This window comes from Lactuca virosa, chromosome 4 (assembly GCF_052849685.1).
Source record: "Lactuca virosa cultivar CGN04683 chromosome 4, Lactuca_virosa_CGN04683_v6, whole genome shotgun sequence".
Taxonomy (NCBI): domain Eukaryota; kingdom Viridiplantae; phylum Streptophyta; class Magnoliopsida; order Asterales; family Asteraceae; genus Lactuca; species Lactuca virosa.
Window position 1 is genome coordinate 281,836,133 of NC_136429.1, and position 18,666 is coordinate 281,854,798.

Below are 18,666 nucleotides of genomic sequence, written 5' to 3' on the forward strand. Positions count from 1 at the left end.
ATACAAAAGGATCATTGCATAAAATGTTAGAATCTAACATATTCTAGTAGTGGCGAGAATTTTGTGTTTTTACACTAACGATAAGGATTAGTAGTTGTAAAATGAGCATCATTGGAAATGTTTTCAATTGATCTATTTCACAAAGTATGGACCATAGGTAAACAAACTATGCTTGCTTGGTGCATGGGACAACTGTTGCTATAATTCAAGTAACAAGTTGATTATCCGAAACATTATACAATGCATAATGTGTAATCAATATGGTGACTAAATAAAAGGAGTTTTATCTATACTCAAAAGTTTGGGGCCATATTGGATTCGATTATTATTGTGTTTCACTTTGCATGTTTTGACCTCCCGAATAATGAGATTATTCAAACCATCCACAGTCGCTCATACTTTGGAAGTAGGTATGAAAGAAGACTGTCGTAAATTGGTTTGTAGATTGTCTAAAATGTATTAGACATAGCAAAACTTTGCTACAACCTTCATGAGTGCTTATGAATTGAGATTTGAGCATTGGATTAAACCCATGCTCACTTGGATCGCTTCATGGATTTTATCACGAGTGATTGGTGAGACGATAATATCTTATATTCTTGAAACCGAGATGTGTGAGTTGTAATTTACAAGTCGGTTGCAGATTGATAATATGTAAACACACCAGTATCTTGGTGTTATAAAACATATTGTTGTGTGTAATTTGATGAGTAAGTACAAGCGAGCATTTGAGTCGAAGTTTATCCGTACCTTTTACCCAATGTGGGATAAAAGCGATATATGTGGGCCCCTCGATGATTTATCGATGACACCCTATGCGCTTGGCCAAGCTGGGAATAAGTTGACGTGTTCAATTGTACTCTTTTGTCAGTCGTCATAAATCGGAAATCGGGAAACAACACATGAACAGATAGTATGATTAAAATCCATGTCTCAGTTCATACGATATCTAGAATGGAGGAATATATGATACCTTTTCTAAAGGACACGTTTCTGATAAGATCAGAGTTCGACAACGGCTTTTGAAAGCTACGATTGCTGATCAGGATGTGAAGTCATATGCAAAATTGTTATTAGACTTATCCAAGTGGGAGAGTGTTGGATTAGGTGTATAAGCCCATAACTATTTTGGTATATAGTTGACCCGATTGTGAGCATGGTCCTTCTGGGTTGCCTTCACCGTAGCAACTGATAGGATGAATTAAGGAGAAAGAGGATTAATTATGATTTATTAATATATTATGAGAATAATATATTAAAGGAGAAATCATATTGTTTAATTAATATTGGTCAAGAATTAATTTTGTGTTCAAAAGAGATTAATTAAACTTAGGGGACTGGAATTGTAATTATAAGATAATTGCAATTGGGCTATGGATCACCTTGGAACATAGATTGGACGAATTCTATGGGAATCCCATAAGGAATTCATCCAAGGGGTGTTCTAGAAGGAGTCCATGGGCTGCTTAGGGCCTAAGCAGTCAAATTAGGGTTTCCTAGTTGAAAACCCTATTAGCCTACCTATATAAGGAACCCCTAAGGCCCCAAAAACATGGCTAACTCTTGGAGAAAACCCTAGAACATGTTTTGAGCCTCCTCCTCCTTCTCCTAAGTCATCTTGTTGCTCATGGTGTTTGTGACTCCATTAGAGGTGAAATACTTGAGGCACTAAGCTTTCAAAAGTCGAGATCTAGAAGGTTTGTGATTATTATTGCTACATAACAATCAAGGTAATGATTTTAACCGTAATCATATGTCAATTTCAGATTTGTGTGCTAGTCAATTAGAGTTTATTGCTTTGGTATTCAATGTTGTATGTTTACTTAGAAAAACCTAGATCAAAGCAATTAGGGTTGCATGAACACCATAGGAATGATGTTATGCTCATAACCCATCAGAGGTATGTCGTAATCATAATTGAATTTAGAGAATGCAAATATCACAATTCTATCTCCTTAAAATCTACTTAGTGAAAGCGTTTCCTCACAATCATTTTCATTAATCGGAGAGAAACCTTTTGAAACTTAGATTTTATGGTGTATGTGTTCCTATCCATGTGATTTTGTCATGACCATAATCACAAGACATGGTTAGTGACAAATCCAAGGTCATATGGACTGAACTTGTTCAATCTCAATTTCTTGCCACTTGGCAGCAAAGGGCATACCATTTCTTCCTGGTTGTTATGCAACCAACTAAGAACTCTCAGAACTCACATGCATGGTCAACTTTAACTGGAATGGGCACAGAAACAAGAATATGTCAACACGATAGGTTATAAACCTCAAGTCTTGTGCTAGTGATAAACAATAGGTTGTATTCTTGATTAGTTCTTGAAGCTTTTCCAAGATCTTTAAGACTCTCGCTGCCCTCGTGACATATAAGTGTCTCTTGTCATGAATCATTCCTTGACAAAACAAATATTCAAGAGTTAGTGCGGATTCTTATCAAGACAAACACTTCACACAATTGGCCTTAGTTGGTCATTGTTTTATCCAAAACATCACAACTTACCAATTTCAAATCTACAAGAGTAGAAACCTTTTACTCTAGATTTGATAAGTGTTTTAAACCTTTTCTTAAGATTATGTCACTTAAGGTTACAATATTGGAGTATGACTCTAAGACTTGTTTTGGGACCGAAGTAGGACTTATCTTCTAGATTTAAACTATTTCAACAATTCACGATTCCTCTTCTTAGCCATACAAATGCACTAAGATGTCTTTAGAGGATCAATTGTGAAATGATTTTTCTATAAACATTAAGATGATCATAAAACACGATACTAAAGTACTCTCCCATCTATTCAGATTGGAGAAAGTTTTATATTTCTGCCTAATTTGATTCTTCTCATTCGTTCTGCCATACATTGAACCTTTTCCAATGTTTCAGAATTATACTTAAACTTGTAAGCATAACCATGTTTACTAAACTTTAGCAAATCATGACATATAGTCTTATTGATCTTTGTGGTGGATCTTGGCCAGCGCACGCTCAGTGTACCCGATCCCCCAGTCCTTCACTTGACTCACATATACATGTGAACAAGGAGTTAGTCTTAATTTACAAAAGATGAAAATTCTCATTCATCATACAATGCAAATTGCATGATTCCAAGTTTCTGTCCAATTGAATCTTGGGCGATGAGAATATTTCCTTATCTAGAAAATACTCGACACTACCACAAACGAAAGAATCAAATTCATATTGCTAACATAAAAACATACACAAATCAATTTTCATAAATGCCATTGCGAGGAGATATAATAAAAATAAAACAAAATTTTATTTATTTATAAAATGCGGAAAAAAGTTTTCCATACAATGCAATTACAAATGAAAACTATGTTATTACATATTCCTAGAAATCTATCATAACTCCTAAGCAGCAGCTAAAAAATCCGATCTTCGAACCATGCTATTGAAATCCATCTTCGCGATCAGATTCAACATACTCTTCCTTTAAGCTTCCTTCCCTTGCATGATCCTACAAAACATCAAAGTGCAACCTAGTCACATCATGTATTATGAATCAACAATTAGGAATTTAATAGAGTTAGACAGTAGACTTACATGAAGCAGAGTCAAAATTTTCGATTCTACCTTTTCTCAGATCTTTCAGGTAGTCAGGGCAGCTTCGCAACCAATGCCCCTTCTCTTGGCAATAGAAACATATAGACTCTTTGGGAATGGTACACGGGACAATCTCAGACTTAGCCTTTCTCTTTCCCTTGGAAAGAGAAATCTTTTCTGGACTTCCAATGTTTCCATTGGTAATGTCCATGGAAGTTTGGGGAGTAGATCTTCCAATCAATTTTGCTTTTCCAGTGCGCCAAATCATTGCTGATTCAGCAGCAACAAGCAAATAGGTAAGATCAATTAGGGACATGTCCTAGTCTGTCACATAGTTGTCCTTAATGAACTCACTATATGACATAGGAAGTGGTTGAAGAACCCAGTCAACAGCCAACTTTCTCGAGACAACGACACCCAATACTCTCAGCCTATCAATATATGACTTCATCTCCAAGACGTGAGTACACACAAGCCTTCCATATTGATGTTTCATTGCAAGTAGGGCTTGAGTGACCTTGATTTTTTTTCAAGTCTTTTAACTTGTGGGTTACGGAGAATTATTAGAGGAGGTGGAGGAAGTGAAGTATGACTTCCACGATCCAACCACGGGACATCATCTTTAAGAAGAAAGCTTGTTCCAAAAGATTTGGGAAGACCATAGTTGTCTGAACTAGACATCTACAATGGGAGAAGTTCAAGTTAGATGATTCAAGTCCTTAATATAACACCCAAATGAAATATTAAGGCTAGGACCCAACACAATATTTTACAATTTGGAAGAGGGATGTCGTAATCCAATTGCAAAATATTTGAAGGTAGGTAAATGACGATTTACCAATTTCCATCATGAAAAACGAAAAAGAATTTTAGGTTTTAAGTGAATTGAAATTCCTAGATCCTTTGAGATTCATTGAAACATTCAATGTCATGTTTAAATCTCGATTGTGCCCTTCAAGTTTGTGACTCGGATGCTAAAGATCACAAACAAGGTGTGAATAACCATGCAAATTAGCTTGGTACAGCTAATGTTACAACCACCTAATCAATGTGCCGGTTAACCACACACGCTCCATTGATATATGATTAACATCAAGCTACCTTTGCGAAGCACTGTCAGTCCAGATTAGTGTGTCGGTTAACCACACACGCTCCACTAACGACTTAACAAGGTGCAACGTGCAATTTCATGGGTTAGCACCATATTCACATTTTACTAAGTAACTAAGATTTCGGAATTTTATAAGTGTTTAGTTACTTCATATTTATCATTATATTTTTAATGAAGGGAGAATTAGAGTCCTATCCTACCCGTTCGGCTAACGACCCTCCACCAGTCAAGGAAGCGGTGGGTGAGAGTGGACACCCATTAAACTGCCATTTTATAGGCAGTAACCTTATAGCCCCCTTATAGACCAACTTCGTGAATGAGGCCTACTAACGGCAAGACTAACTTTACTCTTATACATATATATATATATATATATATATATATATATATATATATATATATATATATATATATATATATATATATATTAAACCTATAATATTATAATAGTATAAAGGTTGAATTTTAAACTTTTAAAATTCTAAGGTTTGGAACTAAAGTATTCAAAAGGTGAAACTTTACAATTTCCAAAACTTGAGGGCAAGTTTTGAACTATTCAAAAAACTTGTGGAATCCATAACTTTTGAGTTTAATATACGTTTAATGAAAAGACTTTTGATCTAATTCGAAGAAAAACTTTTCATTTTCCATAACTTGAGGACAAGTTATGGAATTCATAAAAACACATTTAGATCAACTAATTCTAACAAGAAAATCAAAAGGTTTGTCTATGATCTAAATTAAACTCATAAGAACTAGACAATTCATGTCAAACAAATTTCATGTAATTATCCTAACCATATAAACTAATACAAAACATGAAACTTTGACAATTATCTTTTAAATTCGATAAGCATGATCATTACCACATTAAAAACAGGTTATAAGGTCAAAAACAGTTTAGGGTAATGATCCTAGTCCAATTCCAGCTTTAAAACTCGAAAATCTGTTGTCAGGGGCACCAACTCGTCGAGTACATGAACGGACTCGGTGAGTTGGTTGAATTATAAGGTGAAATCGGTGAGTTCCCCAGTAGACTCGGCGAGTCCACTGTCCAGACAGCACAAAAAACGATTTTTTTCAAGCTCTTAAGGCAAGTAACATCAAGTATAATTGAAAACAACCCTAGACTCTAATACCGTTGAAGGGTTTTAAGCATTCTAACACTCTTAAGGTGTGCATGCAACCCTAGAAACCTTGGATTTATGTTTTCTCTGTTATACATGCAAACTTTCATTTTTCCAACATTTCATCCTAACTAGCATACCATGAAGTATATGTAATACAAATTCTAGTAGAATGACATACCTTTTCTTGTAGCTTTATTCCTTAAGCCTTTAAGAACTTAGTGCCCCAAGTGTTGCACGTCAAATGGAATCACACAACAGCACTAACAATGGAAGAACTTGAGAAGAGGTTACTTGCACTTCATAAAATCGACTTGCCTTCTTGTAAGCTTACCTTCGGTTCGATTTCATGAGCTAGAGGGGTTCTTATATAGTGTGGCAAACTAGGGTTACACCATGTAAACCATAATGACTTTTCATATCCCTCATGCTCCATGGGTTAAAACCTCCATGGAGTATCCATGGTTCACCACATAGGTTTAACCCAACATAAAGAACTATGGATCATAAGCCCACTTTATAAGAATGAATGATTTACATAATCAATCCCCATATATTTAATTAGTCTATTTTGATCACAAAATTAATTCCATATTAATTCTTGATCAATACTAATCAAATAATATGTTTTCATATTAATATATTAGAACTTATAATATATTAGTAAACCATAAATAACCTCTTCTCAATTATCCATCCTTCAGATTGTTCCGGTGCCATGCAACCCAAATGGACCATGCTACTCTCGGGTCAAGTACATACCAATTATAGTTATGGACTTAGACACTAATCCAACATTTATGTGTTTGCATGTATACCGGGCGGGGCCTGATGACTGAAATATCTCTTTCGAGCAGGGCTCGATGCCAGGCCGGGTCCGATGTCGGGTGGGGCCCATTATATGTTTGATATGTATGGTATGTGGTGTTTATGGGAACTCACTAAGCTTTATACTTACGGTTTTCAATTTATGTTTCAGGTACTTCTGGTTCGAAGGGGAAGAGCTTAGGATGGTTCAAAGGGGAAGAGCTTAGGATGACTGCACTGACACACCATATTGTTCCACAATTTACATGACTCTGATGTTTTTGTATGTTTATTGATATACTCCGATTTCACTATGGTTTAGGATATTGTTATGGATAATGGTTTTAATAATATAAAAATAAAATTTGTTTGTCTTAATTTTTGGGACGTTAAAGGGGGGGGGGGAAGCCGAAGGAGCCATCAATTTGTATTTGTTTGCTGTTCTTAGGGTTATGTCTTTTTTGTGTTTCTGGAGATGTTGATGGCGCCTTTAAATATATTTTGAGGCGATGAAAAGATTCTTCTATGATTATTTTTCAGTAGGGTATGGTATCGAAACTGCATGGTGATTTAAGTAACATAGTAGTCGATTAGTGGAATCAAGCCACCAATTCAATGATATTTTTAATAGAGTTGGTTCGTCTTTCAATAATTTAGATCCTAAAAGTGCTAGTGAGCCTTTTCGAAATGGTGATGTATGTCAATTAGTAAGAAAGTTTTATTTTGAATAATTCAATAACTATGATAAAGTACATTTAAAGATGCAACTTCAACAGTACGAGGTTGATGTCAATCAGTATGCAAATTATAGAAAGTTGGCATCTATATTACTATTAGGTCAATGGTTGATAAAGACTAAAGGAGCTAGTAAATTTAATCTTATTTACCAAGTATTTAGTCTCATACATACTCTCTTTGTATCTACTACAACAATAAATAGATCAATTTCAGCAATGAGCCTCCTTATAACAAGGTTACCAAATAAAATGCAAGATGGATTTTTAAATGACTCATTGGGTTTGTATTTTGTAAGAGAACTTTCCAAAAAGATTAGTTTAGAGACAATTCTAGACTATTTCAAAAAGACAAAATATTAACGCATTCCACTTTGATAAACGATGTGTATTCCATATTATTTGTCTTGCTTGGATTTTCTATATGTTTCAAATTCGAATCAAAATAATGGTGTATTGGTGTTTGTATGATTTTCATTTGGAAATTTTGTTTTGGACACCTATTTTCATTCCTACAATTAATACTGAAACTTTTACTTTTACTACATTTCATATACTTTGTGTTGGTGATTTTGTATCATCAATGTGTATTTAAGTGTAAAGGATTGACTTATTGACCAAAATTCAATCTTGATGAATATTAAACAAGTAAGGAAGGTGTGGAGTGCATATTTGTTTAAATTTATTCAAGATTCAAAGTAGATTGTCATTTATGAGTGAAACCCCTAAACGAACAGGGGCCCGGGGGCAGCGCCCCTGGGAGCGGGGTCTAAGGGGCGCCAACCCCTGGCGGGGTCCATTATAGGGATGAGAGTGGGTCCAAACCCGGACCGGTAGACCCGGACCCGGAAAACCTGGGAATTGGTTAACGAGATTTTTTAGGACCGGAAACCGGACCGGTATATAGGAACCGGTTCCGGTTCGGTTCCGGGTAAGGTATCGGGTAAAGTGGGTCTAGAACTGGAAAACCCGGAAATATCAAAGTGGGCCGAATGGAACCGGGTAAAGTGGGTCTAAAACCGAAAACCCCGGCGAACCGGGTAAAGTGGGTCGAATGCATGTTTTAAAATTTCACAAAATACAAAAATAGAGCTGAGAAAAAAAAAGAAAATTTGCAGCTTTGATATCCCAACTTTGGGAGACTATAAATCAATGAATATGAAACCAAAAATGACAAAATTATAGTCTAAAATCATGTACAAACTCTATACTACACTTTGGAAAAAACCGTATGCTATTCCGACTTCAAACGAATTAGATATGCATGTTTTAAATCTATCACAAAATACAAAGAAAGCTGAAACACATAAAATTTTCAGCTTTGATATCCCGACTTTGAGAGACTATAAGTCAATGAATAAACACCCAAAAATAATAAAATTATAGTCTAAAATCATGTACAAACTATAAACTACACTCTGGAAAAAACCTCATGCCAATCCGACTTCAAACGAATGAGATATACATGTTTTAAACTATCACAGAATATAAAAAAAGCTTAAAAAACATAAAATTTCCAACTTTGATATCCCGACTTTGGAAGACTATAAGTCAATGAATATAAACCCAAAAATGAAAAAATTATAGTCTAAAATCATGTTAAAATTATAAACTATACTATGGAAAAAACCTCATGCCAATCCGACTTCAAACGAATGAGATATGCATGTTTTAAACTTTTTATAGAAACCGGTTCCGGCCCCTAAGACCGGTTGCGGTTCCTAACACGGTTCCCGTTCTTAAACCCGATTTACCCGGACCCGAAGGACCCGAAACCCGGATTACCCGGAACCCGGATAGAGTCATTCTTTAAACCCGGGACCCGGACCAGTTTTACATAGTCCGGTTCTTACGGTTACGGTTCCGGTCCGGTTTTCCGGTTCTAAATCTCATCCCTAGTCCATTACAACCTTCTGTAAATGAACCCGATTTTTGACTTCATTTTGACCTTTATTAAAAATCCGTTTTTAGTGAATGTTTTGGTTTTGACAGTTAGAGTAGTTTTTAGACAAAGAAAACTGTTTTCACAGTTTTCAGACAAATGAACTACTTAATCATTTTGGTCATCATTTTTTCTGGTACAACAACAATCACAGAATTCATAACAACCATATTTTTTGCTCTTGATTTCAATTCTGAGTCTTATCCGATTAAATATTGGGAGTAGCACCCAAATACTTTAATCTGAAAGTGAAACCACAATTTTCAGAATTTCCAAGCGTTTCTATTACCCAAAATTTCTTACACTTTGCATGCATGATGAGTTAGTTTCTTTTTTAGTTTTAACTTATTTTCATAATCCACATCGCCAATTTGTTATTTATAAGTTTAATAGGTAAAAATATCAATATCAATAGTAAAGGAGCAAAAAGAATTCAAATTGATCTAAATTTCATAAAAAGAAAAGGAAATGATAGCACTTGAAATAAAGTCTTCATCTTCTAATAAAAACTCAATTTATGCCACGTGTCTTCTCCTAAATGCATCTAGAGATGATTTTCCCACGAATTTCACCTAGTTAAATTATCAATTTAGTCTTCTCTTACTTTGTTTCATGATTAATACTAATCCCCAAAAAATCTCCCTCCATGAACTTCTCAATTTTTGATTATGCTTCCCTCTCTAACCAAGAAAGGTTAGGTTTTTTTTTCGTGTTCGATTTCCTCCTGTATTTTTCTTGGTTTGTGGTTCATGTATCTTTTATTTTTTGGTTTGTGATTGTTCAACTTTTTCTTTCTGCATCGATGCTAGATGCTTGTTCCATATAAAGACACAAGATAAAAAAAAACCTAACCTAGACGTTGCATCCTCCTCTGAACTCTTTCCATCGTTGCTAACTCCTTGTTGCGTCCACCATTGTTGTGTTTCTTCCTTTGTTTTAGGTTATCTTATTAGTTTTTAAGATTTTTGCATGGCAATTTTCTTTTTGGTTTAAGGATTCTAATAATTTAATCTTGTGTTTGATTTTAAATATTTAGGAATTTTGTTTGTTATGGATGGAAGTGATTAAGGAGAAGAGTGTGTGTCTAAAATATATTTGGCCCTAATTCAAACAATTGATTAAACGCATACTTCTAGCAGAAAGGGATCTGTCATGTTTAATGTCAAACCCATTACATTTATGTAAGCTTTCTAGCTTGCCATTTTCTATCCAAAAAAATATTTCATTTCTTACCCAATTTTAAATTTTGGAGTTAAACCAACCTATTTTCAGGTTTCTTATTTTGATATTAGTTCTTCCATGTTTAAAAGAAGTTTTTGACAACTTTTGTTTATCTTCAATACTGACGTTATTCTTTTGCTTCAAGCTTTGCAAGAAATCAGTGATGGGAGAGTGAATGACTACTTATATCATTATCGGGACTCTAATGAAGATGATGATGATGTTTACCTAAGTAACAACGCAAAAATAACATATCATTTAAGTCATTCAAACTCATATAAAGTATTTTCAAAAAGAAATAAAGAAGATACTGACGATGATCAATATTCCCTAAGTTCCAAATATTTTCATTCAAACAATATGACTCAAGCTATTGCTCAATATGATGGATCTCATGGATGAAGATGAGTTGACTTTTAGTAATATCAATTTGTGTAGGTATCAACAATGATTTCCCAACCACTTGATACACTTCTTCATGGAAGTGTGAGGTTCGTGATCATGAAACTTTTAAAATAGGGATATTGTGAGAAATAGAAATGCACTTTGATTTTTGTATATAGCGTCTTACCTAAAAATTTTAAATAGTTGCAGGTCATGTGATGTTAATTTATGATAATTATTTATTTTTTGATAGGTGTCGATGTGGTTTGAAACATGAAAAATTAATTATTTTTTTAATGTTCTTTCAACAAGTTTTCCGGTACTGAGTCACGGTATCATGTGATTCTCATATGATCATTGATAGTTGTGAATGTATGATTCATGCCTTTGCAGGGATATCTAAAATGGCAGTTGGTTAGATAATCATTTAATTGTGTGTGCTCATCACGGTGACGCTCCCAAGGCCTTCCTTAAAGCATTGTAATTTAAAAACTCTACCTTGTTATAACAATTACTTTTTGTTCTTCCTAAAACTGACAGTTGGAGTGCTGGTATTATCTTTTACATTTTCTTTTTAGTGGTGACACCTTTTTATGGTACAAGTTTTAGCTTTATGAATAGAGATTGTTTATTTTTTGTGGTGATTAGTTTGAAACAGAGGGGGGTGTTTTGAGGGAGATTTACAATAGTGAAGAACTTGATTTTTGTTTTGATAAATGGCATGTTATCTCTTCAAGTGTCAAGCCTTTGGTAAGGAAAATTCTGTTTAGAGACAATAGCTTGTGGAGCGACTTGAAAGGTCTACCACCTTTGAATTATATTTAGAACTTGACACCACCACATTGTGCTTTGATTTGTCCACCATCTTCTGGACATTTTTATTTTAGATCATAATCTCTAAAGCTTCTCCAATTACTTGTAAATGAGAGTCTAGGTATGATATATAAACATGAATTTAATAACATTGTAATTTGGTTAAAGAGTAGTAAATATCTGATGTATAAAAATCAAAAGCCTTACATATTACGACATTTCACTTTTTGTTTCTTCTTACTAGTACTGTACTGAAAGTTGATTTGGAGTTGGTTAATTTTGATAGAACTTAGTAGATTTTACAAGGTATAATGTTGTAACATGTTTAAATGTAAGTATGATGTTATAGTAAACAACTCTATGGAAGTACATTGTTATTTCTTAATGTCTATAAGTTTATATAAGATTCGAAATAAAAACCTGGCTCTATGTATTTGGGTGTATGAAAAAATAGGGCATGTTGTTATATTTGATCACTTTGCATGGTTTTTAAATTCAGAAGGTTCTTATGTCAAAATGGAATCAACTGTTCAATGGTCTTTTAGCGTGTTGAATAAAAAAAATGTTGAAGCAGAGTACATGCGTGTTTGAATTTTCATATAGGTTATGAAAAGTGAAGCTAAAGGAAATCCTACAAGAAATCATGATACTTTAAATCTTTTTGAGATAACATAGGTACTTCTACAAGAAAGACAAAGATTGGAGATAATTAATAGAGAAAAAGAAGGTTAATTTATATCGGCTTTACATGAGCAAATAATGAAACGAAAAGTTGTGAATCAAACTCAATCTACTATGATGTTGGCTATAAAATTTCAATGTTAAGTGAACCTAAACTTGAACTTGCAATTGAAATAAGATAATTTGAATTTGATGAACATAAACTTGAACTTCTCAAACTCTTTATTCTTCTACATTCAATTTAGTGAACCTAAACTTGAACTTGCAATTGCAAGCACATTTATCTTATGGTTAAAACGGTACATTGCCCTTTGGTGTGATTGACCTCCCATGTGATTAACCGAAATCGATACACGACGATGTGGTTTTTAAAATTCAAAATTAATTAAGTTGTGTTGTTTGTCGTTTTATTAATTAAATCAAAATTTGAGGAACTTAACAAGGAGGTTAGATCATAACCATCTTTTTTTGAGTTCATCTCTTTTGTAGTTATTTAATTTATAATTCACATAATCTTTAACCTTAAATCTGCATTATTTTATTATAGTCCATATTAAATTTATTATTTTGTTTTATTTTAATCTAAAATAATTATTTAAAAGAATTGATGTTAAATCTCTTTTAATATATAATATTACACAAAGATGTTATCACAGCATGTTAAAGAGCCATTTATGTGTCATGTATGGACACTACAAGAAAGTCGGGCATTAGCGGCGATGCCTGTTGCCGCGAAAGAAAGCGGCTGTCGCCGCTAAAGGTACTAGCGGCGACGTATCGCTGCAAAAAGGTCGCCAGTAATGTTTCGTCGCTAATGGCCAATTAGTCGCCGCTAATGCAAAGTCGTCGCCGCTATCGGCCTGTTGGCGCTAATACTTCTCCGTCGCCGCTAAAACTCTGTCACCGCTAATAATGTTCAGACGCCGCGGTATTAGCGGCGACAAATGAGTATTAGCGGCGACACCCTGGAGGGAAAAGTCAGCGCGTTTTTTTGTTCCTCCACGACCCTTGGATTGAAAACAATTCGGACGGATGGGGCTCGTTTGATGCGGATCGCTATTAGCTTGTCATTAGTGGCGACGCAGGGTATTAGCGGCGACATGTAACGCGTCATGTATGGACACTACAAGAAAGATGTTATCATAGCATGTTAAGGATCCATTTATGTGTCATGTAGAAAAGATGAAGACTAACTTGCAAAACTCGTTCAGTGCATAACTATGTCAGTTGTATATTATTTCTTCCGTTCGATAATAATATAACACAACAAGGAATCAAGGCAAAAGGGGCGACATCTGTCGTCACTAAAGCCCTTAAAAATCGTCTGTAAAGCTGGCACGTCATCACTAATACGTCTTTCCTATTGCCTCGTAGCTATTGCTAAAAAATCGTCACTAATGTGAATGTCGCCTCCAATTGATGTCGCCCCTATTTATATTGATGTATGTCACCCCTATTAGTGTCGCCCCTATATCTCATTAATTTTTTGATAAAAAATTATTGACTGCAAGATTACTCTATGACCAACTTGTTCATCTTTCATGGAGTTTGTCATTTTTCTACATCTATTCCTTACAAAAGGTTCATCATTTACATCTGTTTTTATATCAAAAAAAATCCACAAAAATTATTTACTTTAACATTACAAAAAAGTCTATTACTTCAACTCTCTAACAGTCTCTTTCTCTATAACTTTTTAGCTCTCAATTTCATAAATGTAAACCTCACGAAGGTGGTGCTTGAAGGTGGCTAATATCGATTGACGGCGAATATGTTGTGGGTTTTCTATTGGTGTTTGATGGTGGAAAATAGTGGCAGATGATGACGTGTTGCAAGAATAAGGTGGTTCTAGTGGTGGTGGATTGGTGGCCAAGGTTGGTGGTGGTGGCGGTTGTAGTTTATATATATATATATATATATATATATATATATATATATATATATATATATATATATATATATATATATATATAGAGAGAGAGAGAGAGAGAGTAAGTATTGTGGTGGGTGGTATCCAAGGCTGGTTTATAGATCACGAGAATATAATGTGGACCATTGGATTGTCTACAAGATGGAGGGTCTGAATTAGACAAGAAGAGAGCACACAGATCGCGAGCAATAGTGGCGACACTATTAGTGACGACGGGAGTATTAGAGGCAACATTTGCAAAATATTTGCGACCATATGAAAAATGTGGGGTGAAATATCACAGTTTTTTTCGTAGGCATGACGATACCAATAGGGGCGACAATAGGCATTAGTGACGACATTCCATGGTGTCGCCACTAATGCATGTGTTGTCTGTATTAGTGTGATCACTATTGCTCAGATTTCTTGTAGTGATAGTCTATGTTTCATTTTTGGTTTTTCCAAAAATATTAGTCTACTTCTAAAAATAAATATTTTTTTTTATCAAAATATCCCTTATTATTAGTTACCCTATCATGGAATTAAATGCAACTACTATGAAATTGAATGCAACAAAAATGTGCAACTGCCATTTCACTTAATAAAGTTAGTGGTAATTAATGTTTTTTTTAATCTGTGTATTTTTTGTCCGTAGACAATAATTTTGGGACGGAGGGAGTATTGGTTAAACGAAATCAAAATAAAAAGATATCATTTTTCACTTGATATCTCTTTGGTGGTATGGAGAACCATGTGCCAATAAGTGGAGAGGGAAAGGCACATATGATAAGAGGGGAAGAAGAAAAGATTAAGCTAACAAGCGGGAGGTGGCGTGTTCGTCGGTGGCGAGCAGCTAGCTTCAGTGGGAGCATGGGGCTTCATATAAAGGAATTGACGACATCAGCTGCGATTAATGATGTGAAGGAAGGGTGGGCGGCAAATCGTTGTGTATTGGTTTAAGAAGTCAAAATAGAGATGCTGGCAAGCGATGAATGGAATGGACAGGGAGCGTTTGGGAGCGTTTGATAGCTTTTACCTTCTAGCGTTTGACAAAACGAACCGTTTTGAACAGATAGTTTCGTTCGGCACTACAAGTTTCTAGCGTTTAGTTTAAACAAAACGCTCCAAATCCAAATGCTACTTCATGTAGCGTTTAAGAAAACACTACAAACTACAAACTACCCGCTACCCACTAGCAGCTAATTTTGTCGAACACACCCATAATGTCGTGAAAGGAAATATTGAAAAGGTGTCATGTAATTGGATGTTTTATTCGTTCCATCAGAACATATATTCTTACTATTTTATCACTTTTTCAGTATATTTTATGTTGTTCTATTGTTGAGACCCGACGAGGTGGCGTATATATAGATCATATTTTTATCCCTTCTAACATATCGGAATCCTAATTGTAAGTTTTTTAACCCTATGTTCTAAAATCAAAACAGTAGAATTGAATCATTCATCACACAAAGGAATTAAGGATGACTATGTTTTGTTCTCTGTATGTTGTTTGTAATTCTAGGTTTACTCCTTTTCAAACTTAGAAAATTATAATTTTTTAAACTTATTGTTTTTTTAATATGTCAAATGTACTCTAATACACAAGTTTTAACCTATTGTATCCTCCATAATAAATGAAAATAATTTTGCCATATGTTACTCTCTCATTAACTTGGACACATGTCATTTTTTGGTATTTTTTAATAAATGTTTTTTCCATTTGTCATTTTCTCATTTTTTTTTTATTTTTTCTTAATTAACACATCATATTTGCACACTTCAATTAATAATTGTTTTAATTGAAAATAACTAATAAATTACAATATTAGTACTATTCAATATGTTTCTTTTTAAATTTAAATTTTAAGTTTCAATTCTAAAATTTCAAATTTAAATAAATTTTTGTTAAACTTTTATATTTAATTTTTTGTTTTATCAAATCCGTATAACATACGGGTCTCACACCTAGTTATAAATTATTATTAAATGAATGTTTCTCAAATTATAAATGTGTTGTCGAATAAAACGATGTATTAGGTACAACGATGGTTGCTAGTGTTGACATTCTTTCAATAACTGATTCTCTTCTTCGTCAAAAGTCATGGTCTATTATATAGTAGACCAAAATGTATCTACCCTAGGTACGTACAGGGAAATAAGAAAAAGATGAACCACACGTCTAATCATTAACATTTTTTAAGTATTGTGTTTGATTCATCGAGCCAATGATTAATTGTTTTAATACATGAAGCAAATCAAATGCGATCCTTATAGAATTATTACAACTCACGATGTCACATTTAAGAATACCGTTGTTTAATTATGCTTTCAACTTTATGTACTATTATAATACCCCAACAACAAACAAGTTTACTACCAAAGAGTTTTAGCCCTGCGGTACCGGGTGTTGTCCTCCCTTTTAGAGGTTGAGGGGTCAAGTCTAATTGGAGGTGGTATTAGAAGTAGGTTATGAGTAGTGTAGATTAAAAAAAAAAAAAACAAACAGGTTTACTTTTTTTTTTCTTTAGGGAAAGTGCATTCATCTCGAATTTGGGAAATATGTTTACTACAAAACAATCATATTGCGGACGGCAAACCAGTCGGTAATGCGACGGATTTGCCGCAGTACAAAACTCTAATGGACTTATTAATTGCTAATCAGCGAAAGAATTATGACGAACTAATAATACTAACACATTACTGACAGAAGGTAGAAGACTGACATAAACTTTTACCGACGATTTACCAAGGGATTACCGACAGATTATACTATCTTTTAGCAAAGAAATTTTGTCGCTATCCAAGCTATTGCAACTGGTTTAAAAAGACAATAATTACAAAATATAAATAAATAAATAAATAAATTATTCAAAATGAGCATCAGACTCTTCGTAAACAATGTCAAATAGAAAATCCATATTTCATGCATCACTACAAGAATAACTACCTATGACCACACCTGTCCCGACGAATTCCATCGTCGCTAAAAGAAGGGCTATGCCGACGATGTGTCGTCGCCATAGATTTTGCCAACTTTGACCTGAAAAGTTATGCCGACGACATGTCGTCGCCACAGATTCGGCGGAAACGAGGACTTTTTCACAGTCTTCTGAAAACCTATGCCGACGAAAAGTTGTCGGTATAGGTTACGATAAATGTAATTTCCATTTATTTTTATTCCATGGTGCAAAAAATCAAAACGACATAGTTTTTTGGAAGCTATCCATGTGAAATATCGGTTTGATTGTATGATTGTGTTACTTATTTGGTCTTTGTATGATTGTTGTATTTGTTTAGGTTTATATGAAATTGAAATTGTATGTATAAAATGTTAATTTACTTGCTTAGGTTTATATGAAATTGAAATTGTGTATAAAATGTTATACTAAGTTGAAATTGTTTAAGTTTATATGAAATTGAAATTGTATGTATAAAATGTTAATTTACTTATTTAGGTTTATATGAAATTGAAATTGTATGTATAAAATGTGAAATATGTATGATTGTGCTACTTGTTTAGGTTGATATGAAATTGTATGTATAAAATGTAAAATATGTATGCTTGTGTTACTTGTTTAGGTTTATTAGTTTGAGTGCATGAAGTGATAAAGTGCTTAATTGTTAAGTTCAAATGTTTGTCTTTAAATTCATGATAAGTGCTTAATGATAAGTTAATATTTTTGTATGTAATTAGGCAATATGATTTTTTAAGTACAACTTCTTATAATAGAAAAAAAAAACAAAATATTTAAAGTACGTTGTTATAATTGAAAAAAAAACAAAAATAAGATGCTAAAATTACTATATATATAAAAAAGAAGTGAAATATAATGCTTTTAATAAACAAACTAATAAAAGTACATTGCTATTAAAGAAAACCTAACTACAAAAGTTATTAATAGCAACATACTTTTATTAGTTTGTTTATTAAAGGATTCTATTTTCATTTCCATTTGATAGTTATAACAGAAAACAAAAAAAAAAAAAAACTACATTGCTATTAAAAGTATGATGTTATAATAAAGAAAAAAACAAAATAACATATAAAGTATAATGCTATAATTGAAAAAAAAAGATACTATATATATTATAAATATGAAAAAAAAGTGAAAATAGAATGCTTTAAACAAACTAATAAAAGTAGGTTTCTATTAAAGATAATCTAACTACAAAGGTATTTAATAGCAACATACTTTTATTAGTTTCTTTATTAAATCATTCTATTTTCATTTCTTTTTTATAGTTATAACAAAAAAAAAAATAATAAAAGTACATTCAATCATTGATTTTTCGTTTATGTTTCTTCTTTATAATCATCAAGAGCCTAGAACTACCCGCCAAAAATTGATTTAGAATAAAA

General features: G+C 33.4%; 1 protein-coding gene across 1 annotated transcript in view; it reads right to left on the reverse strand.

The window, feature by feature from the left end:
- LOC145105929 (uncharacterized) overlaps nucleotides 1-17,284 on the reverse strand; it is a 37,930-nt gene extending 20,646 nt beyond the window's left edge. The window contains exons 1-2 of the mRNA XM_079042990.1: nucleotides 17,254-17,284; nucleotides 13,911-13,990 (exon numbers count right to left, since the gene is read on the reverse strand). Coding sequence (XP_078899116.1) covers nucleotides 13,911-13,990; nucleotides 17,254-17,284 — 111 coding nt within the window. The remainder of the gene's footprint in view (nucleotides 1-13,910; nucleotides 13,991-17,253) is intronic.
- Between the last annotated feature and the right edge of the window lie 1,382 nt (nucleotides 17,285-18,666).